A 27,177-nucleotide genomic window follows, 5' to 3' on the forward strand; every position below is an offset into this window, starting at 1 on the left:
TAGGGTTTATTGGGCTTAAAACATAATTCGCTCACGTTCCTATTTTCCATTTATAATTTTTAATGGATATATTAATTTGTCATCCCTACTACTTTTTAAAATTTATAATTTAATCCTTAGTTTAGAATATATTTTTTATTTTTTTATTTAATTTAGTCTTAATTTCAATCATTTAAATAATAATGTATTCACAATGTTATCTTTAATTAATTATCTTATTCTATTACCAGATTTTTAAAGTCTTCTATTTAGTTATATATATATCATTTTCACTTAAAAAACATTCAAGTTATTAAAAATAATTCCTTATAATTATAATTATTATATTTTAGGATAAGTTATGCGAAATTTAAAATAATTCACTATCGCGGCACCCGCAATGGCATCCGTTATGTCCGCAATCGCAATAAACACGACGCGACCGCGAACACTATTTAAATCCCTGATCGAATCCTCTTTAATCGAGGTGTTCGTAAGACTTAAAGATTGAGAGACAAAAATTTGAGAGCTAAAACAGCAGTGCAGGGACCTCAGGAATACAATACCCCTTTCGGTTTTTGGAGGTTCTAAGCGAGCAATCTGAAGATCCCCCAACATAAATAACTAAAAATCCAACATTATTAGAAGAGACAGACACGAAACAGTAAAATGGACATGAAGGATTAAAACAAAATCTGCTATGCGAATGATCACCGAGGGAAGTTCATTGGAAACGGCTCTGAACTGTGAGTGCTAAATGGCATATCTGACATGTTGCTACAAAGTTCCACTGTTGAAGAACTCTCAGCTACGTGTAACTCCAATTGTTTATCGAGCAAGCAGGTAGTCTCCTCATGGTTGGCATGATCCCAAGGATGTTTGGAAATCCCTCTTGACCCTTCAAGCTCCAACACCACTTCTCTCATTGTAGGCCGTTTTTCGCCCTTCAATTGAACACATCTCATTGCAAGATTCGCAACAGCATTAAGTTGTTCCATGTTCCCCTCATTTGCGAGTCCAGGCTCGAGAATTTGGAAGAGAGGATCCTGTTGCATTGCAACAATGAAGTAAGAAGATAAGTTCCTTTTGGCATCAGGCCTTGCAAATGACACCGGCAACTGTCCTGTTAGTAGTTCCATTAACACCACTCCGAAGCTGTAAACATCGCTTTTCCCTGTTAGTTGACTTGTTTGGAAGTACTCTGGGTCCAAGTACCCGAGTGTTCCTTTAACTAGAGTCGTTATTTCAGTCTGATCAGCGGGAATTAGCCTCGAAGCTCCGAAATCCGAGACTTTTGCGGTGTACCTTTCGTCCAATAATATGTTGGAAGACTTGACATCTCTGTGAATGATGGGAATTACAGCTGCAGAGTGGAGATAAGCGAGAGCGTTCGCGGTTTCGGCGGCTATCCGTAACCGATCTTCCCATGAGAACGAGCATGCCCCATCAGGATTGTGAATATGGTAGTGGAGGCTCCCATTAGGAACATATTCATAAACCAACAGGGGAACCTCGGTTTCCAAACAACACCCCAAGAGCTTCACGACGTTTCGATGATTGATTTGAGTGAGAACAACAACCTCATTGATGAACTCCTCGATATGGTTCTTGTCAACCATTTTTGACTTCTTCACTGCCACCACTCTACCGTCGCATAGGATTCCTCTGTAAACTGTTCCATTGCCTCCTTGACCAATCACTCGACTCTCTGCGTAGTTTTCAGTGGCCATAGCTAACTCTTGTGTTGTAAAGATTTTTGTGGGCTCACCAGAACTTTCATGGAAAGCAATTCGCTGCTGCAACAATAAACCTCCATTTTGTTGGAAGAATTTTTGTTTGAGTTTGATCAACTTTCTTCTCTTCATGCAAATGTATAAAGAAGGGGTTAGGAGAAGCAAGAACAAGGGACAGCCTATACCTGCGGGATAAATTAATACGAAATGATAGTTCAAATAGGGATAAAATGTTTAGATATCAAATTGAAAAAACCGGAATAATTCAAGAATTAAATCATGCATAAGGTTCTTCTTTTTCTCCCGAAAACAAATCATTATATCCAAGTAGGAGGTTTACCGAGAACAAGCTGCAATGTTGGAAACTTTGAAACCTTGCATTTATATCCACCATCTAAGTTAATGCAAGTCCCTTCGCCTTCACAAGGATTGTGTGGACCCTTACACTCATCGATGTCTTCAAGAATCAATATTCAACATTATGTGTCAGCTGGTAAGTAGACAATTTGCTAGATGTCTCTCAAAATAATATCTTTTAGGGTAAAATACACAAATGATTCCCGATTATAGGGTGTTATTTTTATGAATCCATCGATTATAGGTTGTTGTTTTGTTGAATCTTCTGACTACTAAAAGTTACAAAATAGTGTACTAGATTATTCATACGTTTCAAACTCATCATTCTCCGTTAAAAAATTGACAATAGCCTGAGTTGGACCTTAACCTGCTAATTGAGATATGATAATCATATTTTAATTATGTCTACTGACATCGTCGTTGCGTTCAAACACTGGCTCGACGACGTAATGTTTCAAACACTAGCTCGACTTCATAATGTAAATAAAGAGTCGATCACAAAATACAACTCAAGCGATTATGGGACCAGATTTTATCATATTTCAGTCAACAAGTTAATGTCTAACTCAGACAATCACTAATTTTTTAAGGGAAAAAGGACAAGTTTGGAACATATGAATAGTTGGGTGACCATTTTGTAACTTTTAATAATTGAAAGACTCAACAATGCAACGCACTATAATAAGGGATCATTTTGTAACTTTTAATAGTCGAGAGACTAAATAAAGTAGCACTATATAGTCGAATGACCATTTGTGTAGTTTACCCTACTTTTAAGAATTTAATATGATATGATCCGATTTAGTATTTACATAAAGCCTTTTGACCATGCTTTGAGTACTTCTAACGTGAGAGTTTTAAGCAAAGATTTTTCATACCATCGCATCCTGAGCTGTTATAAGGGTTCCCTTCATAACCCTGTTTGCAATTGCAACGATAACTCCGACCACCATAGAATGTATAGTCCCGGCAGTCGCTGTTTATCCCCTTGCAGGCATAAGTATCCAAACTTTTGTTAGCTGCTTCACAAGTCTCGTCAGCAATAACCCAATCAAGAACCAAGAAGGAATTCTCGATATTCGACGATGAACAATTACGATTGAGATCCGATGCCTTGAACCTGTAGCTCTCTTGGTCCACAATGAAACCGTATCCGCAATTATTAAGAGGTTCGGAGATACGTGATGTGTTGTACAGATCCCTTCTCAAAGAATCTGGAACGAAGTTCTGGATAACCATCTCAATTGTTTTAACACCGACATTAATGGAGCTTTGACAGCAGCCAAACCCAGAGCAAGACCCGTCCATAACTCCCACGAGGTTGTCGTCGCAGAGAGACAAGCAGCCTGTAATGATGTTTCCATCTCGAAGGGATAATAGACCAACGGAGTTACAGCCTGTGACGGTGAACTTGTTTGCAGTGTTGTTGAGAACGAATGGTGTACCGGTCAAGTTGATGCTGGCTTCACTCAAAACTGCAGTTCCATTTGGATGGTAACCTCTGGCATCGATCCTAGGGCTCCTTACACGAGCCTGGTTGTGAGCTACGGATATGTGGACAACCTCGTGCTGCGTAGCTCCCGAGTGTAGGAATGGTTTAGGTGGACTGTAGGAAGCATTACAGGTTATTTCGAAGCCGTGCATGAAACATCCTTCTCCAATACCGAAAGGGTAATCGATTGTGACATTCCCACAGCTCCGTTGGCAGCTGGGCATCGGGTTTACCACCTCGGCTGCTGCCGATGATAAAATTGATGCCAAAACAATAATGCACCATGTTCGAAACCTGAGCAAAGGATGCTGAGATGAAAACATTTGTTTTTGGTCGTATGTTGTTTACTATCAATTGTTATTGATGAAGTAGGCGACCAATTCTTTATTCTTATACTGTTCTATATGCCGTAAGAAAGAAGAGAACATTGGAATTTCAGACTTTCATTGTTTGAAATTTATTATGTTCACACACTCGTTTTCCAAGAAATTTCAACAATTTCTAATTTTTAAAAATACACGTATCTCAAATTTGACTCTTTTTTTTTTGTTAATTTGATCATAAATATTTTTAAGGGTAAAGTATACAAATAGTCTCTGAACTTTTAGGGTACTTGCATTTTGGTCACCCAACTTTTAAAACTTGTAATATAGTCACCGAACTATTAGTTCATCTCAAAAAGGTCCCTCTCATTACCTTCCGTTAGTTTTATATGACGTGGCACAATTCGGATAACCCTCCTTTTTCTTCTTATTCTTCATAAGTTGGCATCTTCCAAATTGCTAGGAAACAGTCCATTGACCTCAATGAGGACTCAATGAAAACAAACAAGCCTACAACCCGGGTGCCTCTGACATATTTGAGATTCGGCTTCAGTGCGCATGAACCCTGCATGTCAAAGTTGGGTTTTGGCGTCTTACTTTGTTTAGCATCGTGTTTATTAACTAATTTTTGTATTCCTTTCATGGATATGGATGTTTCACATTCCTTTCCAAATGACAAAAGTATGCAGAAAATAAAAAATAAAACTCCAACTTCATATTCTAACGACTGTCTTTAAATTTCCATTGTCTATTATTTTTTGAGATCAACATTATCCCAAACATAAAAAATTCATATAATATATGTTATATAGATTTTTGTTCTCTCTCTAAAAGTTGGCTGCTTGGGAAAATGGATCGTTATGAGATACAGGAAGATATCGGTTCAGGGAACTTTGGTGTTGCAAAGCTGGTTAGGGATAAATAGTGGCGAGCTTTATGTTGTCAAGTGTATTGAAATAGGACCCAAGGTTACGTGTTCTTTTCAATGGTCTTCCATATGTTTGCTTTTATATATTATTCACTAAGCTTCAGTGGCCGGAGCAGCATATTAGAGAGTGACCATCATGAAATCTAAGTTTTTTTTCGATTAGTTACTTATTTTACTATCGGTGATCACTCTTAAATTTTTCGTTTACTAGTGAACCCCCACCAAGTTCACAAGCCACGTGAATTATACCATATCGTTTAACTCCGACGATATTCTCCACGACAATAGTATTGAAGAAACCATCTAGACTGACGAAAGCGCCGATGAAAAAAATTAAAAATATCAGATGAAATAAAGAAAAATAGGTAAAAAAAAAAAGAATTACTCAATAGGGCATATGTTGGCGCCTACGATGGTGACTTGAGAAGTGCAATTAATGGATCATTTTTGGTGAGAGAGTAAAGAAACAGTGACAGACTCTTTGTCTTGGGTTTTGATTTGGAACGACTGTGCATTCTCTGACATGGCCTTAGATGGCGCGACGTTTTGGGCTGGTTGGTGGAGCTTGGATGGAGGCTTCAGACAAAATAATGAGTGACAGGGGAATCAAAGGTAGAAGGAGGATGCAGAAGAAGGAGAAGAATGGTTAACCGAAGGTAAAGTGCCACGTCATATTAAAAAGGTCATGTCAGAGTCCTTTTTGGAAATTAACTAAAACTTTGGTGATTGTATTGTCAGTTTTAAAAGTTGGGTGACCAAAATACAAATGCCCTAAAAGTTCAAGGATTATTTATGTCCTTTACTCATATTTTTAAAGGTAAAGTACACAAATAACCCCTCAACTATAGGATGTTTCTTTCTCAAGTCCCACAACTATTAAAAGTTAACAATGATCTTCGATTATAGGGTGTTGTTTTGTTGAGTCCCACGACTATTAAAAGTTACAAAATGGTCATCTGACTTTCATATGTTCCAAACTCATCCTTTTTCGTTAAAAAATTGGCGGTCATATAAGTTTGACGTTAATCTGTTGATTGGTATATCATAAAATCTGATATCGTAACCATTTGCATTATGTCTCCACTATTAATATTTGTGTTGATTTTTTAAAAATATGCAGTTTAAGGTTTTGTGTATTAAGGTTCATGTTCAAATTTGAGTTTGAGGTTTCAATCAAGTTAAATTTAAGATTTTTTTTTCCATTTCGAGCTTTTACGAGCTTCAGTTCATGATTTCGAGTTTGAGACGAGCTTGTACATTTTAGGCTCGCGAATTTTCGAGTCGAGTCGAGCTTCATTTTAGAATCTTCGAGTCAAGCTCGACTAGTTTACAACCCTTATTGGAGTTGAACAATTAACAGTTGAGCAATTTAAATATGCAAAACTTTAATAGTTCGACTAGCAAAACAGGAGCACACTAAACAATGGGTAGCTAAACATGCAATTTATCCTTTTATAATTTTATTAGGGTAAACTATCTATCTGGTCAACCGCCTATTACTTAATTTTTATTTTGGTCACTCTATTATTATTTTTTCTAAAAGCTTATAACCTAATATTACATTTTGGTTCTATTTTGATCATCCTCACGTTAAAAAAATAACAGTGATGTTGACGTGATATTTTTAATTATTTTTTAATACTGACGTGATATTAGATTATAGTGACGCATCAACATCAACATTAATTTTTTAACGATAGTGACTAAAACATGACCAAAAAATAACGTTATGTATGATTTTGATAAAATAATACGAGGGTGATCTAAACAAAAACTAAGTAATAAGTGGGTTACCAAATAAAATTTTACCCATTTTATTAATGCATCAACTTCATAACCGTGGAAAATAATCAAAGATATTTAGCAAAATTGCCAACACGTGTATGGTTCGTTTTCATATGTTCTAGTGGTGGAAAAATCAAAGTACGAGGCTCATAAGGCCAAGGGACAATACACCGATATGGATTTTTCTTTTGCTGGTTTCGGTAATTGTTGGATTAATGCGAAGGAATTTGATAATGATGGATTGAAATTATTGAAGGAAAAATGATAGATTTAATTTTTATATTTTTATTTTTATTTTATTTTTGTATTTATTTTTAATTTAATTTGATAAATGAATTTAATATATAAATAATGAGAATCAAATATATATAATTATATCAATTTTATATATCACTTTAATTTTTTTTGGCTTAAATACACCTTTGCCCCCTAAAATATACCATTTTTACCGAGTTGTCCCCTAAAGTTTAAATTATTACCTCATTTGCCCCAATCTGTTAACTCCGTTAAAAAATATATGGGTAAATTAAATATTTAGTCACTCAACTATTCATATGGTTCTATTTTTGTTTTCAAAATCATCACTAAACTTAAATTTTTGTTTCGTTTTGGTCACCCAATTCGATTAGATTTATTTTTTAAATTTACAATATATAAGAATTCATTTATATCACATATTTTTTTACTCAACACATAAATTTATGGATAATAATAAAATAATATTATAATGTAAATAATGTACAACATATTTAGTTGTTTGTAATTAAAATTTTAATAAAAGAAATATTAAATCAAAATATTACATTCATATAGCTTCAACCTTTCCGCATGTTTATGGTAAATAAATTAGAAGCGATATTCTTCCAATTAAAAGAAACCAATTAAAGCTTGAACATTACTTAACATTTCTGTTTTTGAAGAAGAGAAGTATAATTGTTGGGCTTTGCGGAAGCTCGAATCGACAACCGAAAGGGTTTCCAAAGAGGGGTTGAAACGATTTTTGTGTTTAGGGAGTAAGGAGATTGAAAGATAGAGAATTGCACAGCGATTTATAGTGGTTCTAATTCTCAACCAAGTACATCCACTGCGTTAGCTCCTCACCAAGGATTTTCCAACAAATTCACTAATTTGTTCTTTCTTTTGAGGATAAAGAGATAACTTTTACAACTCCCTAGTTTTTCACGGGCTAAACTAGAACCTTTCCCTAGCTTTTACACGGGCTAAGCTAGAACCAAAACCCCTTTACAATAAAAGGAAATATAAACAAGAAAACCTCTCTAACGTAGGTGTTTACAAGAATTAAGTTCACTAGAACAATATTTACAAGAGAGAATGAAAATAAGAATGAAAAACTTCTTCTCTTGTTTTTGATTGCTTGGATAGTTGTTCTCTCACTTCTTCAAGTGTCCTCAACTTGTATTTATAGCTTGGAATGTGTTTGAAGTCATATAGCCGTTGGGGATGTTTTGGAGCCATTTGGGGATGATTTTTTGCTCAAATAGGCTGCCGAAAACAATGTATCGGTACACTATCAAGGTGTATCGATACCCCTTCATTAAATTCAAATTTCATGACCGTTGGGCTGCGTGAACAGTGAGTATCGGTACACTGTAGCAGTGTATTGGTACACCTTTTACATTCGATTTTTTTGAGCATCGGGTACTGTTCATTACCGTTCATTACTGTTTACACAGTATCGGTACTATTTATACAGTACCGATACTATTCATACAGTACAATACTATTCATAAAATATTTTTGTGCTCAATTCCAAATTAAGTGGACTTTGAATTATTTTTGTAAACTTTGAAAACTTTGAATAAATTCAATTCAAGTCCAAAAACATTTTGTCATAAATTGTTACATCAAAACATAGTTCAAAATAATACCCTAGGCTGAATTTTTACTCGAGTTTAAAAGTAAACCAAAACTGTGCAAATCCTCTATCTAATAATTAGAAGAAAAATATGTTACATTATGATGTAAATCAGGCTACCTTAATCGTTCTATGTCAAGAGATTCAGAGGAAAACATAATAAACTCACCAAAACATTAATTTTTTTTAAAAGTCACGAAAACATTAAAATAAGCAAGAACACATGATTTTTTCGTTGGTGATAACACAAACATCTGCAACATACCCTTTCTTGAAGAGCATGTCCCATGTATCCTTTGTTTCTTTAGGGGCAAAAATACATTCATGAGGCCTCTTGGAATACTCGGTTCTCGTACAAATTTTATATGGGAGAGGTGGTGGTTTTGGAATGTTAGAGTTATCAGATGCAAAGGGAATAGGATCATTCATCACATGTAAAATATCAGCTGGATTTGCTTTGTCTACTCATACATTTGAAGATTTACAAAAGGGCTAATTAGATGAGGATAGCCATGCAGAATTAATAGCCGGTGGAACCATCAAATAAAACTGCTTCCCAGAATATATATTTACTAAAGTTACAAATAAAACCAAGAAATGAGAATAGAACAACCAAAAATGCAAAACATAAAACAAATCTTACACAGAAAGGGAAAACACAAGTTTAGAAGCATCAAAACTATTGCGTTTGAAAAAGTTTTGCATTGCCATTGATAAAATAAGAAGCACGAAAATCATCAAAAAGAAAACTGCATAAAATTTTATCCAAACATGTATATTTACAAAATGGATAATTTAATATTTAATATTTCTTTTATTAAAATTTTAATTACAAACAACTAAAATGTTGTATATTATTTACATTATAATATTATATATTTTTATATATTAAATTTATGTGTTGAGTGAAAAAATATGTGATATAAATAAATTCTTACATATTGTAAATTTTAAAAATAAATCTAATCGAATTGGGTGACCAAAATGAAATAAAAACTTAAGTTTAGTGATGATTTTGAAAACAAAAAATAGTTGACTGACCAAAATAGAAACGCACGAATAGTTGAGTGACTAAATATGTAATTTACCCATGTATTTTTAACGGAGTTAATAGATTAGGGCAAATGAGGTAACAATTTAAACTTTAGGGGAAAAACGTCTCGAAAAATACTTTATGGGACAACTCGGTAAAAATAATATAGTTTAGGGCACAAAAGTGTATTTAAGCGTTTTTAATTAAATGTTAATAATAGATGGTTATATTATTTAGATACTTAGATGATTTGATTGATAAAATTAATTTATCAATTATCAAATTGAATCTATCTCATAATTATGTGGTTATTCTTTAATTTAACTTCAATTGTGATGTTAACGAAAGTGATCACATTGACCATACTACATTTAAAAAATCTAAAAAAATCATGGACAAATGATTTTTTTTATTTTTTTGTTTATCTTAGTTTGATCATCGATTATGAAAAAGCTACGTTCTAGTCACCTTTGTTTTCGATCTATCTTATTTTGATCACCGAAACGTTAACTCTTGTTGGTTCGTTGACATGTCACACTAGTAAACATGGTTAAATTTTAACTTGACTCTTGAATTTTAGACTAATTTAACACTAAAGTTTAAGTACATTTATTAATTTAATAGTTAAACTTTAAATAAAATATAAATTTGACTATTGAATTCAGTCAAAGTCTCCCTCCATCGATTGTCACTCAGGTTATCAACAAATTGACAGCATTATTTTGATCAAACCCATGTTAGGCTGGGTTTTTCTCTTGGATTGATTTTTTTGGGTTTGCTTGATTATATAGATTGATTAACTTTCCCATTCCTTTGGCCATTTTCAATTTCTTCGAGCACGAATCGAAGTTGACGGCATTATTCCAGCTTTACTAGTGAACCCCCACCAAGTTCACAAGCCACGTGAATTATACCATATCGTTTAACTCCGACGATATTCTCCACGACAATAGTATTAAAGAAACCAGCTAGACTGACGAAAGCGCCGATGAAAAAAATTAAAAATATCAGCTGAAATAAAGAAAAACAGGTAAAAAAAAAGAATTACTCAATAGGTCATGTAGACATCAATTTTTTCATTTTAAATTTAAATTTATTATTATTATTATTATTATTATTATTATTATTATTATTATTATTATATTATTTATTAATAATACAAAGCCCAAATCATAGCCCAAATACAAACCCCAGCCCAACTAGAACCGGCCCAGACCAGATGGAAACCCTAAATATTTAGGGTTTCAGCGAAGGTTTCTAAACCCTAGCATTTCAGCCGCCAATGATCCAGAATCCTCCACGCCGCCGCCGCACTTGCTGCCAAATGCTCCAACCAGCTGTTGCCGACGCCCACTGCCACGACTCCACCCTAGCCGAGGACTTCAGAAGCTCTGCTGCCACGACAACGTTCGTCCACGTTGAAGCTATTATGGTGAGTCACCACATAGTTCGGTGACTCACCGAAATCAACCCTTGGGACCGGTCCGAGAGCCGCACTGGTGAAGGCTATAAAGCCTCAACTTACCAGCAAGAAAAAAAAACCAACAGAGGGCCACGGCAGAAGACAACGAACGGAGAACAGAAACAACGAGTAAACAAAGAGCAATAAACAAACACCCACATTCCAACAGTAAGCCAAAACCAGAAAACAAAGAGAGAAAAGCCGAGATATTTACCTCATCGGAGCCTCCCTACGCCGTTGAAACCGAAACATCGGAGGTAGATCTACATGTTTTGGTAAGATTTTAGGCTAAAACAACTTTAGATTCGAGCATAGAAAATAGAGGCTTCAATTTGGGGTGGGTTTTGTAATTTCCGGCCACCGGATACGGTGGCCGGCGACGGAATTAACGGAGGCGAACGGCTGCCGGTCGGTGCCGCTTCTCTCGTTTTAGAGAGAGCCAGAGAAAACTCTGGCTCTCTCAGCTTTGAGAGAGAAGAAAGGGAGAAATGAGAGAATGGCCCGTAGGGCCAGCCGATTTTGGGTATTTATACCCCTTCCCAAACGATGCCGTTTTGGGAGGGGTATATCTGTAATTTCGTGCATGGCCAAACCCTTTCCGCAGCCATCCTAGTTTGTAATCCTTACATTTTAGTCACTAAAGCAAATTTTAGATCCTTTTAATTCGGTATTCGAATTTTATATATATGTATTTTAGTCTTTAACCGTAATTATAAATATTTTAGGTAAATTACTGATTTAATCCTTTAATTTTAATAATTATTTTTTTAATCCCGAATGCATGTTTTTAATTTATTTTAATATGATATTCGAATTTAAGATAATTTTATTTTAGTCACTAATTTTAATACTTTAAGTTAATTACTAGTTTTTTTTATTTATAGTTTTAATTTCATTATTTTTAATTATTGTTTTATATTTTATTATTATTATTATTATTATTATTATTATGTATAAATATATATATAATAAATAATATATGTTTATTTATTTTTATAAAAATCCTATTTATTTAATTTTATAAATTACTTTTAAGAAATAGTCATATTTTGATATTTTTTTTTATATCAAAGAAAAGAGCTGTCTTAAAGCACCTAGAAGCCCTTTTATGATATTTCTAAATAATTAGATATCTCTTATATTTATATATTTTTATAAAATTATAAATTTGAAATAAAAAAATATTATAAGTTAAATATATCTTTGAATTCTTAAATTCTATTATTAGAGACAATTTATAATTAAAAAGTACTAATTTTGGGCGTTGTAGGTGTGCTAATCCTTCCCTAAACGTAACCGACCACGAGTCCTTTTTTATTATTAAAAAGAAAGAATTTTTGGTTAAAACGCATATCAGTTTATCTTTTAATCGATGTTTTCTTAAAAACTCTTTTAAAGGATGATTTTTAGGTATTCGACCTACCTGACCCAAAAGGCCGATGACGACTCCCAAATTATTTTAAAAACCATTTATTCACATCACTTTTCCCGTCAAATAAAAATTTCGCGCCCGGACAAAAATCGGTTACGATAGGTCATATGTTGGCGCCTACGATGGTGACTTGAGAAGTGCAATTAATGGATCATTTTTGGTGAGAGAGTAAAGAAACAGTGATAGACTCTTGGTCTTGGGTTTTGATTTGGAACGACTGTGCATTCTCTGACATGGCCTAAGATGGCGCGACGTTTTGGGCTGGTTGGTGAAGCTTGGATGGAGGCTTAAGACAAAATAAAGAGTGAGAGGGGAAACAAAGGTGGAAGGAGGAGGAGGAAGAAGGGTTAACCGAAGGTAACGTGCCACGTCATATAAAAAAGTAATGTCATGGACCTTTTTGGAAATTAACTAAAACTTTGGTGACTGTATTGTAATTTTTAAAAGTTGGGTGACCAAAATACAAGTGCACTAAAAATTCAAGGACTATTTATGTACTTTACTCATATTTTAAGGGTAAAGTATACAAATAGCCTTTCAACTATAGGATGTTTCTTTGTCAAGGCCCCAACAAAAGTTAACAATGATATTCGATTATAGGGTGTTGTTTTGTTGAGTTCTACGACTATTAAAAGTTACAAAATGGTCATCTGACTTTCATATGTTCCAAACTCATCTTTTTTCGTTAAAAAAAATTGACGGTCATCTAAGCTTGACGTTAACCTGTTGATTGGTATATCATAAAATCTTATATCGTAACCATTTGTATTATGTCTCGACTATTAACATTTATTTGCTGATCTTTTAAAAAATACAGTTTAAGGTTTTTATGTATTTAAGGTTCATGTTTGACTTTGAGTTTGAGGCTTCAATCAAGTTAAATTTAAGATTCTTTTTCCATTTCGAGCTTTTACGAGCTTCAGTTTATGATTTCGAGTTTGAGACGAGTTTGAAAATTTTAGGCTAGCGAATTTTCGAGTCGAGTAGAGTTTCTTTTTAGAATCTTCGAGTCAAGCTCGACTCGACTAGTTTACAACCCTTACTGAAGTTAAACAATTAACAGTCGAGCAATTTAAATATGCAAAAATTTAATAGTTCGACTAGCAAACAGGAACACACTAAACAATAGGTAGCTAAACATGCAATTTATCCTTTTATAATTTTATTAGGGTAAACTATCTATCTGGTTAGCCGCCTATTACTTAATTTTTATTTTGGTCACTCTATTACTATTTTTTTCTAAAAGCTTATAACTAAAATTACATTTTGGTTCTATTTTGGTCATCCTCACGTTAAAAAAAATAACAGTGATTTTGACGTGATATTTTTAATTATTTTTTAATGTTGATGTGATATTATATTATGGTGACGCATCAACATCAATATTAATTTTTTAATGATAGGTGGCTAAAACAGGACCAAAAAATAACATTAGGTATGATTTTGATAAAATAATACAAGGGTGACCTAAACAAAAACTAAGTAATAGGTGGGTTACCAAATAAAAATTTACCCATTTTATTAATGCATCAACTTCATAACTGTGGAAAATAATCAAAGCTATTTAGCAAAATTGCCAACACGTGTATGGTACGTTGTTCATAGTTCTAGTGGTGGAAAAATCAAAGTACGAGGCTCGTAAGGCCAAGGGACAATACACCGATATGGATTTTTCTTTTGCTGGTTTCGGTAATTGTTGGATTAATGCGAAGGAATTTGACAATGATGGATTGGAATTATTGGAAGGCAAAATGATAGATTTAATTTTTATATTTTTATTTTATTTTTGTATTTATTTTTAATTTAATTTGATAAATTAATTTAATATATAAATAATGAGAATCAAATATATATAATTATATCAATTTTATCTCACTTTAATTTTTTTTTACTTAAATACACCTTTTCCCCTAAAGTATACCCTTTTTACTGAGGGACAACTGTAGACACTCATTTTCGTCTATTTTTTATTTTATTTTATACATATATATATATATTATATAGTTTGCAAAACGGTTTTTGAAAACACGTATATTATATATAGTTTTTAAAAATATTTTGAAAATGTACATAATATATAGTTTTTAAAATATTTTTGAAAACTATATAATATATAGTTTTTAAAACATTTTAGAAAATATATATATATATTTTTAAAATTATTTTGAAAATTTATATATATAGTTTTGAAAACGTTTATGAAAACATTTATATATTATATAGTTTTTAAAAATATTTTGAAAATATATATAATATATAGTTTTTAAAACATTTTTTAAAAAATATATATTATATAGTTTTTAAAACGTTTTTGAAAATATGTATAATATATAGTTTTTAAAAAACATTTTGGAAATTTATATATTACATATTTTTGAAAATATTTTTATATATATAATATAGTATTATTATTATTATTTATTTTATTTTATTTCTTATATTATTTATGTTTTTTGTATGGTCAAAGTCAAAGATCTGTTTTGGGTCTAATATGGTCATAGTTCAATCCAGAACATGGCTTGAACCAGCCCAACAGGGAAACTAGGGTTCCCTTTCATCTCAGTCAAGCGCCGTAAGTCATGAAACCAGAACCACACAGAATCATCAGTACCACAACGATCAAGGGACGAAACGGCCGACCTGAAATCCCGGGACTGACCCATCCCGGGATGATCGGCCACAACATCAACACGAGCCCCGTATTTTTAAATTTCAATTTAAATTCTTGATTTTCGCAATTAAAGACAATTGAAAAATTAATAAGTACCGAAAGGGCGGTTCAAGGGTGTTAATCCTTCCTTGACTGTAACCGACTCCCGAACCCGACACGTTTCTTGTACGACGCAAATCAGGTAAGATGGTGTCCGACCCACCTAAATTCGTTTTAAAATGGTCGGTGGCGACTCCTAATCCATTTTCCTAAGTTGAAGCCTAATTTCGAGCCGAACCAAAAGACGGTTCCGACACTTACCTTTGACCGATTGAAATTATCCCTAAAACTAGATTAATGCTAAATGATAAAATAAAATAAAACAAACAAAGAGAATGTTAAAGATAATAAAAAAAATTAAATAAAAGATTTTTAAAAGAGCTAATAAAATAAAATGAAATTGAAAGGAATTAGTACTAGAGTTAAGATACGATAAAATATAAAAAATAAATTGAATTAAGGCGAAATAATATTGAAAATGAAATAAAATAAAAAATGAATAAAAATTTAAAAGAAAATTCGAATTAAAGGATTAAATTGAAAGGAACTAAACATCAAATACTAAATTGACATTAATTACCGGTTGCAAGAAAAAAATAAGAAGTTAGAGGGCTTAATTGCATAAATATAAAAATATGAATATAGATTAAATCGAAATAATTCAAAATTCAAGGGTAAATTCACAACAGGTGACCAAAATGAATTACGCATCAAAACTGCAGGGACTGCAGAAATAATTTAAGAATTTCATATTTATACAAAGGTCCCTCAGTTATAAATACCCAAAAACCTAAAAAAATATCATTTTAAACCTTTCACCCAAAAAAACAAAAACCTCTCAAAACACTTTCCCCTCTCCCTTTAACCGGCCTAGTGCCGATCACACTCCGACGACGCCCCGCAGCACCGACCACCGCCTCTGGTGGCCGAAAAAAATAAACTACCTCAAAATGTTCTCCTTGATCCTGTGATTACAAATCCAAAGCCTGATCATCCTAAAACAAACCGAATCGGCGTAGATTTAAACAAAAGGTTTCAGGTTTTACCTTTTCGACTTTTCTTCGCCTTTTCCCAGTGACCGTTGGTTCTCTGTCGTTTGTGATTTCTTCTGCCTATCAAGACCGAGGCTTGCTTGGTTGTTTCCTTATGATTTTCTTTACTGTTTTTTAAGCTTTCTTGCTTATGTTTTGAATGGTTTTGTTCGATTTTCTCTGGTGATTTTTCGTGCGCTTGTTGTTTTCTTTGTGTGTTCTTCGATGATGTCTTGCAGGGAATTTATAGGCCCCTATCGTGGTCGTTCCCGATTGCTCTAGTGTCATTCTCGACTGTTTCTGGGTTACTTGACCATGTTTCCCGATTTATTCAGAGTTGTTGCTTGCTTGACCGACTAAAATAAGATGGGTCAGTCCTGATTTAGCCGGGACTCATCGGCCTTGGTTGTTTTGTGACTGATTTTTTATCGAAATCCTCACCTGGTCACTTGGTGTTCTCTGGCTGCCTTTGTGGCCGTTGGATCAGGTGGCCAGATCCAACGATCCTCATGCTACGGCGCCCTTGCTGAACTTGCAACTCTAATGTTTCGGATTTAGTTCTGGGCCGGGTTTTGTGACATGTTGGGTCAGGCGGGTCTGGATCCAGACCTTGATTTGGGCTCCTTGTTGAACTATTTGGACTTATTGGACCCTAAATGAATGAATAAACAAAAATAAAAGCGTAAATAAATATAAACGAAAAAATATTATATTTTTTCGAAATCATACAGAATATAAAAAATTTCCGAATGTTTTCTAAAAATATATATTATATATATTTTCTAAAACGTTTTCAAAATTATATATATAATATTAAAATATTTTTAAAATATATATTATATATACAAAAACTATACTATTTATTATATATATTAAAAAAAATTCAGACGAAAATGAGTATATACCGTAGTTCCACTGCAACGATAACTTGGACCCCATCTGGTCATATCCAACGCAGTCGCTGTTCATACCTTTGCAGATCCCTATTTTTTAAGCTGCTTCACAAGTCTTATTACCAGCAATCCAATCAAGAACCAATGAGGAATTTTTATCTTCGACCAGGAGTAACTTTTATTAAAATTATTTATCATTTAAATATAATATTTTTATTAATCTAGGAGAATATTTGGTTGCAGGTGGTCGTGATATCTCGGCGTCTTCTTCTTCCGAGATTCGTTCTGCATGCGCCTCTTCTTTGTGTCCGAAGCGTGAGATTCGTCTGAAACGTGAGATTCGTCTGAAGCAAGTTGGACTCGAAGTCTTCAATTACTTGTTATAAAAGAGGGGTGGGTATTGTATTTCATTGCATGCAGTTTGTTGTAACTTACAGAAGCAAGTGAGGGATTTTTTTTTGCATTAGATTCAATTGAAGCTGCTGCTTGAAGTGATATTGGAGATTTTTGTTGGTTCGGTAATTTTTCGAGCTTTGGTTTAACGTCGTTCAAAAACACGTAGTTCTTTCTCGTTTCCATGCGAACTCTGTTTTTTTCGTGTTGAAAGAATGCTTATATGTTAGGAGAATGATACATTTAAATTTTGTTCATGAGACCATAGTAATGAATTTAGAGTACTAATGATAATTTAAAATTAGAAAATGTAAGTTTGATGATTAGGTATACAGAAAATTTAAGTTTGAGTATTATTGTTAATTTAAATTTTCGTGTAATTTTTAGTTGTATTTTTATATAATAAAAAAAATAAGTCGATCATATTACCAGTTCTCCCAAATTACTCGAAATGTGTCGACCATCTAGCCTCAAAAGAACATTTTCTTCGGCCATGTTTCAACAAATCTAGACAAAAAAAATTAAATATTACACTCAATTATTACATTGTTTTATTCAAATAATCAATTGCATGTTATCTACTTTAATAAAAAATAAACATCAAATATAAAATGATCCCTAATTACTATTTGCTTCTCAACATTTTCAAACTTTGCAATTTAATCACTAAATTTATAAATTCTTTCAAATTTAACCAATTAAGCATATTAATACTAAATTCAAGCATAGTATACCAACTTTTTATAATTTACTCTAATTTCTTAAATTCCTCAAATTTTGCAAAACGATCCCTAATTACTATTTGGTTCTCAACATTTTCAAAGTTAGCAATTTAATCCATAAATTTTAAATTCTTTCTAATTTAACCAATTAAGCATACTAATACTAAATTCCAGCATAGTATAGCAACTTTTAATAATTTACTCTTATTCCTTAAATTCCTTAAATTTTACAAAATGGTCCCTAAAACTTTACAATGTTCCAAAATGGTCCCAACCTTATTTCAAATTATGTAACAATATAAATTATTATTTCAGAGTGTAACAACATATAATCACAATTAATAAACTATGAAACTAAAATTATGAGATCAATATGAAACCATAAACCTTTAAAATAGAATCAAATGAGATATAGGGCTTGAGTTTAAATTACCTCAGGCTATGCTTTGTGATCAATCTCCCTCTCAAGCTCTCACTGCTGATCAATCTCCCTCTCAAGCTCTCACTGCTTCTGTAATTGTGAATTGCCTCAGCCTCAGCCGAGCATCTCTTATAAACACATTCGTAACTCATCCATATTTATTGTTAAGAAGACGCCGAGCTATCCAGCTTTCCATGCAAAGACGCCGAGAAATCCTTACCTAAATGTAAAGAAGACGCCGAGAAACCATCAGTTGCAGCCCCCCACATGCAGACGTGCAGGACCCCACATGCAGACGTGCAGCCTTGCAGGACCCAGGACCCGTGATTTCTCCTTGCAGAACCCGTGCTCTCTCCTTGCAGAACCCGTGATTCTCACGTCCAGTCCCATGCACAGCACTGAAGACGCCGAGAGTTCCTATGAAGAATCCAACTGAAGACGCCGAGAGATCATGCACAGCTCCCACGCTTCCACATCTGCTGAAGACGCCGGGATATCCAAGTTGAAGACGACGACAGCCTAAAGACGCCGAGCTTTCCAAAGAACCACATTAAGCACTGTATATTTCACCCCATTTGGGGAAATAATAGGCAAAGGGCATTAGTTGGGGAAAAAATATTCCCCACATGCATTATTCTGGCATTTTTGCCATATTATATATACTTTCAAAAACTATATATTATATATATTTTTTTCAAAAAATTTTCAAAAACTATACTATATTATTATATATATTAAAAAAAATCCAGACGAAAATGAGTATATACCGTAGTTCCACTGCAACGATAACTTGGACCACCATCTGGTCCATATCCAACGCAGTCTTTGTTCATACCTTTGCAGGCATAAGTATCCCTATTTTTTTAAGCTGCTTCACAAGTCTTATTACCAGCAATTATATTCCATCCGTCCTAAAAATTATCTCCGGTTGATTTTTAAAAAGTTAAAATTTTTAAATTTTGACATTGATTATTTTAAATAATTAAATTTTATAAAATACATATTTGAAAAATATTTGATCGAAAGTTTTTAAAATACATTTTTACATATTTTTATCAATTATAAATTTAAAATAATAATTAGTCAAAATTTTAAAAAAATTTGACAAAAATATTAATAATAGAAAGTTTTTATAGGAGAGGCAGTAATTATTTAAAACTTACCATGAATGCTGAATATATTCACGAGTTAGATGCTGGTCTTAATCAATGAATATAACGTGATTACTATACATTGAAAGTTCAAAGCAAAAAAAAAAAAAAAAACTTTCACTTTCTTAGATTATTTCTATGATATTTTGTATCTTACTTTTCGGAAACATTTAATTTTAGGGTAAAATCCACAAATGGTCCCCAAACTATAGGATGATTTTGTTGAGTCACTTGACTGTTAAAAGTTATAAAATGGTCCCCTAACTATAGGTATTACTTTGTTGAGTCCATTGACTATTAAAAATTACAAAAATGGTCATCTGACTATCCATGTGTTCCAAACTCGTCATTTTTCTTAAAAAAAGACTGTAGTCTAAGCTGAAATTTAACTTGTTGATTGAGATATGATAAAATCTAATCCTAGAATCTTAAAAGATTATCTTATCTCGGTTAGTGTATTAACGTTCCACTTAGAAAATCGTTATTTTTAACGAAAAATGACGAATTTGGAACATATGAATAGCCAGATGACCATTTTGTAAATTATAGTAGTCGAGGGACTTAAGAAAACAACTCCCTACAGTCGATGATCCATTTGTGTATTTGGTTTGAGTTTTACTGTTTTGATCATCCCATCATTATCACGATTTGAAAATTATGCAAAAAGAAAACTGATTTTATAAATTTATGGAAATTCAATGAAACTTTCCTTTTAAATTCAGATTTTTAATTTCTATTCCTTTTGATTCACTGACGCTAAAGAGTTCCTTACAAATCCAAATGATGAGGAGATTGAAAAAGAAAAGAAAATCAATTCATCTCGATTTCACATAGAGTAAACAATGAAGATTACAAAGCAGACCAATATAAGATTAAAAATTTGATTTGAATTTATCAATTTCATGGAAAAAGAAAATGCTTTGGAACAATTGTATTGTTTGCTGCGATAGCTACAGTGGATAATATATCGGCCATGAGAAGGAATAATGTTAAAATTTTAGAAATAAAAAACCCGAAACGCAATTAAACAATTAACGGTTGAGTGACTAATTATACAAAATTTTTATAACCGAATGAGTAAACAATGATACATTAAAGAAAAATGACTAAATATGGAATTAACCCTTTTATAGTTTTATTAATGCATCAACTTGTGAAAAATAACCAAAGATATATACCAAATTGTCAACAAGTGCATAGAACGTTGTTCATATTTTCCAATGGTAGACGCTAAAATAAGAGGCCCACAAGCGAGAGACAAGAAAATTGGATTTTTCTTTTGTTGGTATCCGTCATTGTTGGATTAATAATGTCTTATTAGAAGAATTGACAAGTCTAACTTCTATATTTTATTTTTGTCTTTTTTAATTTGATTTATAATATTTTTTTGTCGATTTCTTTAGTTAAATCGTTGTGTTTTTTTTATAGAAACATTGATTAAATTATTAAGGATAACAAGGTGTTCTTTTAGTGAAAGATTATGATATTAAGAGGGTTTGGGTTGTTACTTCTATGGCTTATATAATGACGTGTCTCTACCTATAGAGATAGTATCGTTGATGGGCCAGTCGACCATCATACTACCTATGACACTAGGGTGTTGGCTTAGACCAGACAAAGTGGTTAACCAACATCTTTAATATTATTTAAAGACTGCCAAGATGCCAGAGGAGTGGAGAGAGTCTACGGTGATATCAATCTATAAGAATAAAAGAAATCCCCAATGTTGTGGTAACTACAGAGTATTAAACTACTCATCATACCATGAAGCTATGAGAAAGAGTAATAGAGGCTAGGTTGAGACAAGTTACTAGGGTTTCGGAAAACCAATTTGGCTTTATGCCCGCAGGTCTACTACGGAGGCGATTCATCTACTTCGACGGCTTATGGAGAAATAGGGGGAAAATAGAGATTTTCACATGGCGTTCATTGACCTTGAGAAAGCGTATGATAGTGTTCCCCGTGATACGATCTGGAAGACCTTGGAAACGAGACAGATCCAAAATTCTTATATCCGGGCGATTTGTGATATTTACTGTAGATCTACTACATACGTCAGGACTACAGTTGGCGACACCGAGGCTTTCCCGTTGGAAATCGGACTCCACCATGGGTCATTTCTTAGCCCTTACATCTTCGCCTTGATTATGGACGACATATATTGTGCGACATCAGACGGTGTTCCATGGTGTATGCTTTTCGCTGACGACATTGTCCTAGTTGCTGAAACAAAAACTGAGCTAAATAGTAGACTGGCGACCTGGAAGACTGCTTTGGAAGAAAAAGGTCTAAGGATCAATATGGAAAAGACAGAGTATTATGTACAAACTTCACTGGGAACCAAAACGAGGAAGATGTAGGAGTATGCATAGAAGGACACGTTCTCCCCTCAAAGGATTGTTTCAAGTACCTAGGGTCTATGATTCATAAAGATGGGGGTGTAGATGATGACGTTACACACCGTATTAAGGCGCTATGGCTAAAGTGGAGGGCTGCTACTGGAGTTTTGTGTGACTAGAAGGTGCCTCTAAAACTTAAGGGAAAATTTTATACAATGGAAATAAGACCAACGATGTTGTATGGATCAGAATGTTAGGCAATCAAAAAGGATCACGTAAGGAGGATGGAGGCCGCAGAAATGAGAATGCTTCGATGGACATGTGGTCGGACTCTGTGGGACATGACACCAAACTCTACAATTAGGATGTCTTTGGGGGTGGTGCCTGTATCCGAAAAATTGAGGGAGTGAAGACTTCGGTGGTTTGGGCATGTCCTTAGGCGACAACCCTCGGATGTGGTCAGGAGGGTAGAGTCGATTACAACCGACGGTGTCAGAAGGAGAGGACGACCGAGGAGGAAGTGGGTAGACTACTTGAGATCTGATTTGAAGGATTTAGCCCTTACCGAGGACATGACCTCTGATAGGAAATTATAGAGACTTAAGACCAGGATAACCCAGTAGTGTGGGTCACAACCATAGGGTGTAGCATCTCTGTCTTCTTTTTAATGCCTTTGTAGTAATTTCCATGATTTCCATTTATACATTTCTCTCTTTGGAATCTATGAAGGCTTAGAACTAGGGTAGCGGATTAGTGTTGTCTTAGTTTAGGTTTTAATCCATTTGATTTTTATTCCTTCTCGTAGCTTGCTATCGGTGACTATTGTGTATCATTCTCTTCATGTTTCCTCTTTTTAAATTTAGTCGGGTCTTACGTTTTCTGTCTATATGCAGAGAATTTTTTTTTACGCAGGGATTTATTTGCAGGGAATACTTCCCATTACAAACTCGCATATGAAGACTGCATAAGAAGACCGCATAAGAAGACTGTTCAACTATGTATTTATTTATTTATTTATTTATACATGCATTGTATTTTATCTTTATTTTTAATTTTCTAATTTTCGGAGGTCTTCGACGGAAGCTGCTCTCAACCTGGAGTTGGGGGCAACCTACTACCCTCCCCCTCTTACCCCATTACATATGGAAATAGGGTTTTGTTGTTGTTGTTGTTGATTAAATTATTAAGCTTTATAAATATGATAATTGTGTGATAATTCACACAAACTTCATTCTTGATGCTTATAATCAATTTATTCTAAATATGTTCAAAATAACATGCACACAATCGGTGACTAAGTGAAGTTTCGTTTCAGTCGACTATAGCAGTCACATCTAGTTCAGTAATTACATTGACTGACCATATGTATCCGACTTGCTGGAGTAAACTTTCTTACAGTGTATAAGAACTAGTACTAACTTATCACCAAATTCATCAAAAGCAAGTCGTTGGAGTATTAAACAACTTGCGACGAACAATGTTTGCATCTCAGCGTCCTCTGCTCATGCTTCCATGGATTGTTTTGGCTTTGTTTTTATCATCGGCAGCCGGAGATCCGAATCCTGACTGCCAACGGAGCTGTGGGAATTTCTCAATCGATTACCCTTTCGGTATCGGTGAAGGATGCTTCATGCCTGGCTTTGAAGTAACCTGCAACGCTTCGTACAGTCCACCGAAGCCACTCTTACGCTTGGGGGCTGATCTGCATGAGGTAGTCGACATATCCGTACCTCATAACCAGGTTCGTGTACGGAACAAAGTGTTCAGTGGCACAGGGTACGGAACTCCAGTTTCGAGTGTAGCCAGCATCATTTTGACCAATACACCGTTCGTTCTCAACAACACTGCAAACAATTTCACCGTCATAGGCTGCAACTCCCTCGGTTTATTATACCTTCAAGATGTGAATATCACGACCGGCTGCTTCTCAGTGTGCAACGACAAGCGTCGGGATGTTACCAGTGGGTCTTGCTCGGGGCTCGGCTGCTGTCAGGACTCCATTCCTGAGGGTACTAAAACGATTCACGTAGAAATTATTGAGAACCTTCTCAACGATTCAAAGATAAATGATCTATACAGTGTCTCCACGCCCCATGATAATTGTGGATATGCTTTCGTGGTGGACCAAGAGAGCTACAGGTTCGAGGCATCGGATCTCGATGGTTGTTCCTCGTCAAAGATTGAGAGTTCCACATTTGTTCTTGATTGGGTTATAGGCAATGAGACTTGTGAAGCAACTGGAACAAGTTGCAAAGGATTGAACAGCGACTGTGTTGGATATGGATCAGGTAGTACGAGTCGAGGTTATCGTTGCAGATGCAGACATGGTTATGTAGGTAATCCTTATCTAACCTCAGGATGCCCAGGTATGTAAATCTTTGCTTAAAACTCTAATGTTAGTAGTATTCAAAGCATTATCTTAAAGATCATGGAAGGCTTTGTTTTTTATAGGTTCAACTACGTCAAATACTACTAAACTTTAACAGGTGTATCATTTATACCACCTAATTTTTAATTAATTCAATTAGCATTAAATTTTGACTTTGACTTCAATTATATGAGTCATTAAAATTCATCGTTTTAACGGAATGATGAAATGTCCAAAATAACATCGTTTTGATGCAGCTATTTATACCTAAAATAACATTATTTTAGGTATTGAACTTTAATGTATATCAATTTTGTCACTGAACTTTTAAACAATAATTTTTTGGCACTACACTTTTCTGGTCGTCGTTGGCAGCCAATCGACACCCATCGTCGACTGTCTTTCATGGTCAGATTACTATCAAAACGTTCACATTTCACCCATCTTTTTCTCATAAGATTGATTTTCCAGGAAGTACACTCCAAATCGATTAAATTAAACAAAAACTCTATCATTTTTAAGAGTATAGGGGTTTCTTAGATTTGAGTGATGTTTGTTCGAAAATCCAAACAGTGAAAAATATTATTTAGAGACGATGAACAATATACCTCAAAACTAGCATCATTAGATGGCCATCAAAGGAGATAAGAGTTATCATATCAAATCTTTAGCTTGATTTTCGTTGATTTGGAGTGGATTTCGTGGAAGAGAAGAAAGAGGGGTGAAATGCGAAAGCTCTAATATCAATCTTGTAGTTAAAGATGACCTGTGACAAGTGTCAGCGGCGGCGAAAAATGTTTAGTGCCTAAATCTAAATCCTCTTAAAATTTAATGGCAAAATCATTACATTTCTAATGTATAGTGCCTTGAACGATATCTTTATGGGCATAAATAGTCGTGTTAAAATGTCATTTTGACCATGTTATCACTGTGATGGAAATATTTGTTCATGTCATCGTGCCATTAAAATCTAACAATCTAGTGATATAATTAAAATTGAAACAAAAATTTAATGTTATAATTGGAACAATTGGGAATTCAGATTTCAATAGGGTTTTTTTTCATAATAGTCTCAAATTTGATATTTATTTTCTTTCGTCTTAATCATTTTGATCATGCGACACTTTCCTTCAATAATCTTTTATATGTCATCTAGCAAATTATTTACCATCAACTAACACATAGTTTTGAATATGGATTCTTGAAGGCAAAGACGTGGCTGGCCTCAGTCATCATCAAGGCAACGGTACTTGCACTAATTCATTTGGTAGCTATAGTTGCAGCTTTCCATTGCCGCTTGTTCTAGGTAAAACCTCAAACTTCGATATGATGATTCAAAGGATAAAATTACTATTTACACGACCTAACGAATTCCAATACGTCGCAGTTTTTGGCTGTCTCTTGTTCGTGATTCTCCTAGCCCCATCTGTATACATGTGCACAAAGAGACGAGAGTTAATGAACCTCAAACAAAAATACTTCAGACAAAATGGAGGTTTCTTGTTGCTGCAGCAAATTGCTTTCCATGAAGGTTCCGGAGAACCCCAAAAATCTTTACTACACAAGAGTTAGCAGAGGCAACTGACAATTACGCAGAGAGTCGAGTGGCTGGTCGAGGAGGCAGTGGAACAGTTTACAAAGGAACTCTGTGCAACGGTCAGGTCATCGCCGTAAAGAAGTCGAGAATGGTCGACAGGAATCGTATCAATGAGTTCATCAATGAGGTGGTGGTGCTCACTCAAATCAATCATCGGAATGTCGTTAAGCTCTTGGGATGTTGTTTGGAAACCGAGGTTCCGCTACTGGTCTATGAATATGTTCCTAATGAGAGCCTTCACTACCATATTCATAATCCCAGCAGGAGACGGTTGATCCCGTGGGAAGATCGACTACGAATAGCCACCGAAACTGCAAGTGCTCTTGCTTATCTCCACTCTGCTGTCGTGGTTCCCATCATTCACCGTGATATCAAATCTTCCAACATATTATTGGACGACAACTACACCGCAAAAGTCGCAGATTTCGGAGCTTCGAGGATGATTCCCGCTGACCAGTCTCAAATAACGACCCTGGTTAAAGGAACCCTCGGGTACTTGGACCCAGAATACTTCCAAACAAGCCGACTGACAGAGAAGAGCGATGTCTACAGCTTCGGGGTGGTGCTAGTGGAACTACTTACTGGGCAGTTGCCGGTGTCATCTGAAAGATCTGAAGCCCAAAATAACTTATCTTCTTACTTCATTCAAGCAATGCAACAGGGTCGTCTTGTGCAAATACTGGAGCCCAGACTTGCGAATGAGGGGAACATAGAAAAACTTGAAGCCATTGCAGATCTTGCAATGAGATGTCTTTGGTTGAAGGGCGAAGAACGACCTACAATGAAAGAAGTGATGTTAGAGCTCGCCGGGTCAAGACGGATTTACAAATATCCTTGGCATCAAGTTAACCGTGAGGAGACTCGCTTCTTGCTCGATGAACAACAGGACTTACACAGAGGTGAGAGTTCATCGGCAGTGAATCTTTATAGCGACATATCTTTTAAGCAGTATAGCATTACCAGTTTAGGGTCATTTTCAATGGAATTGCCTCGATAAAACACTTGTTTCCTATTCAACCGATCAGTCCGGTCTGATTCGAACAACAATGGTATGTAATTTACTACAATTTCCCAATAGATATTTTTCGATTCAATATTGGAACCGAGTTATAAGCTCAGCAAAATCAAATTTAGATCGGCAAATGCATTGAA

The 27,177-nt window shown here is 34.3% G+C and overlaps 1 protein-coding gene and 1 pseudogene across 1 annotated transcript; one reads left to right on the forward strand and one right to left on the reverse strand.

Annotated features, from left to right (window-relative positions):
- Nucleotides 1–674: 674 nt before the first annotated feature.
- Nucleotides 675–3,928, reverse strand: LOC120183399 (wall-associated receptor kinase 3-like). Its single transcript, XM_039188105.1, has 3 exons — nucleotides 2,948–3,928; nucleotides 2,053–2,169; nucleotides 675–1,897 (listed from the first exon to the last, which is right to left on the reverse strand). Exons 1-3 carry the CDS (start codon nucleotides 3,882–3,884, stop codon nucleotides 690–692), a joined length of 2,262 nt encoding a protein of 753 aa, XP_039044036.1. The 5' UTR covers nucleotides 3,885–3,928; the 3' UTR covers nucleotides 675–689.
- A 19,553-nt stretch (nucleotides 3,929–23,481) lies between these two features.
- LOC120183392 lies at nucleotides 23,482–27,119 on the forward strand (annotated as a pseudogene).
- Nucleotides 27,120–27,177: the final 58 nt, after the last annotated feature.

Source organism: Hibiscus syriacus, unplaced genomic scaffold, assembly GCF_006381635.1.
Source record: "Hibiscus syriacus cultivar Baekdansim isolate YM2019G1 unplaced genomic scaffold, ASM638163v2 tig00112761_pilon, whole genome shotgun sequence".
In the NCBI taxonomy this organism is placed as follows: domain Eukaryota; kingdom Viridiplantae; phylum Streptophyta; class Magnoliopsida; order Malvales; family Malvaceae; genus Hibiscus; species Hibiscus syriacus.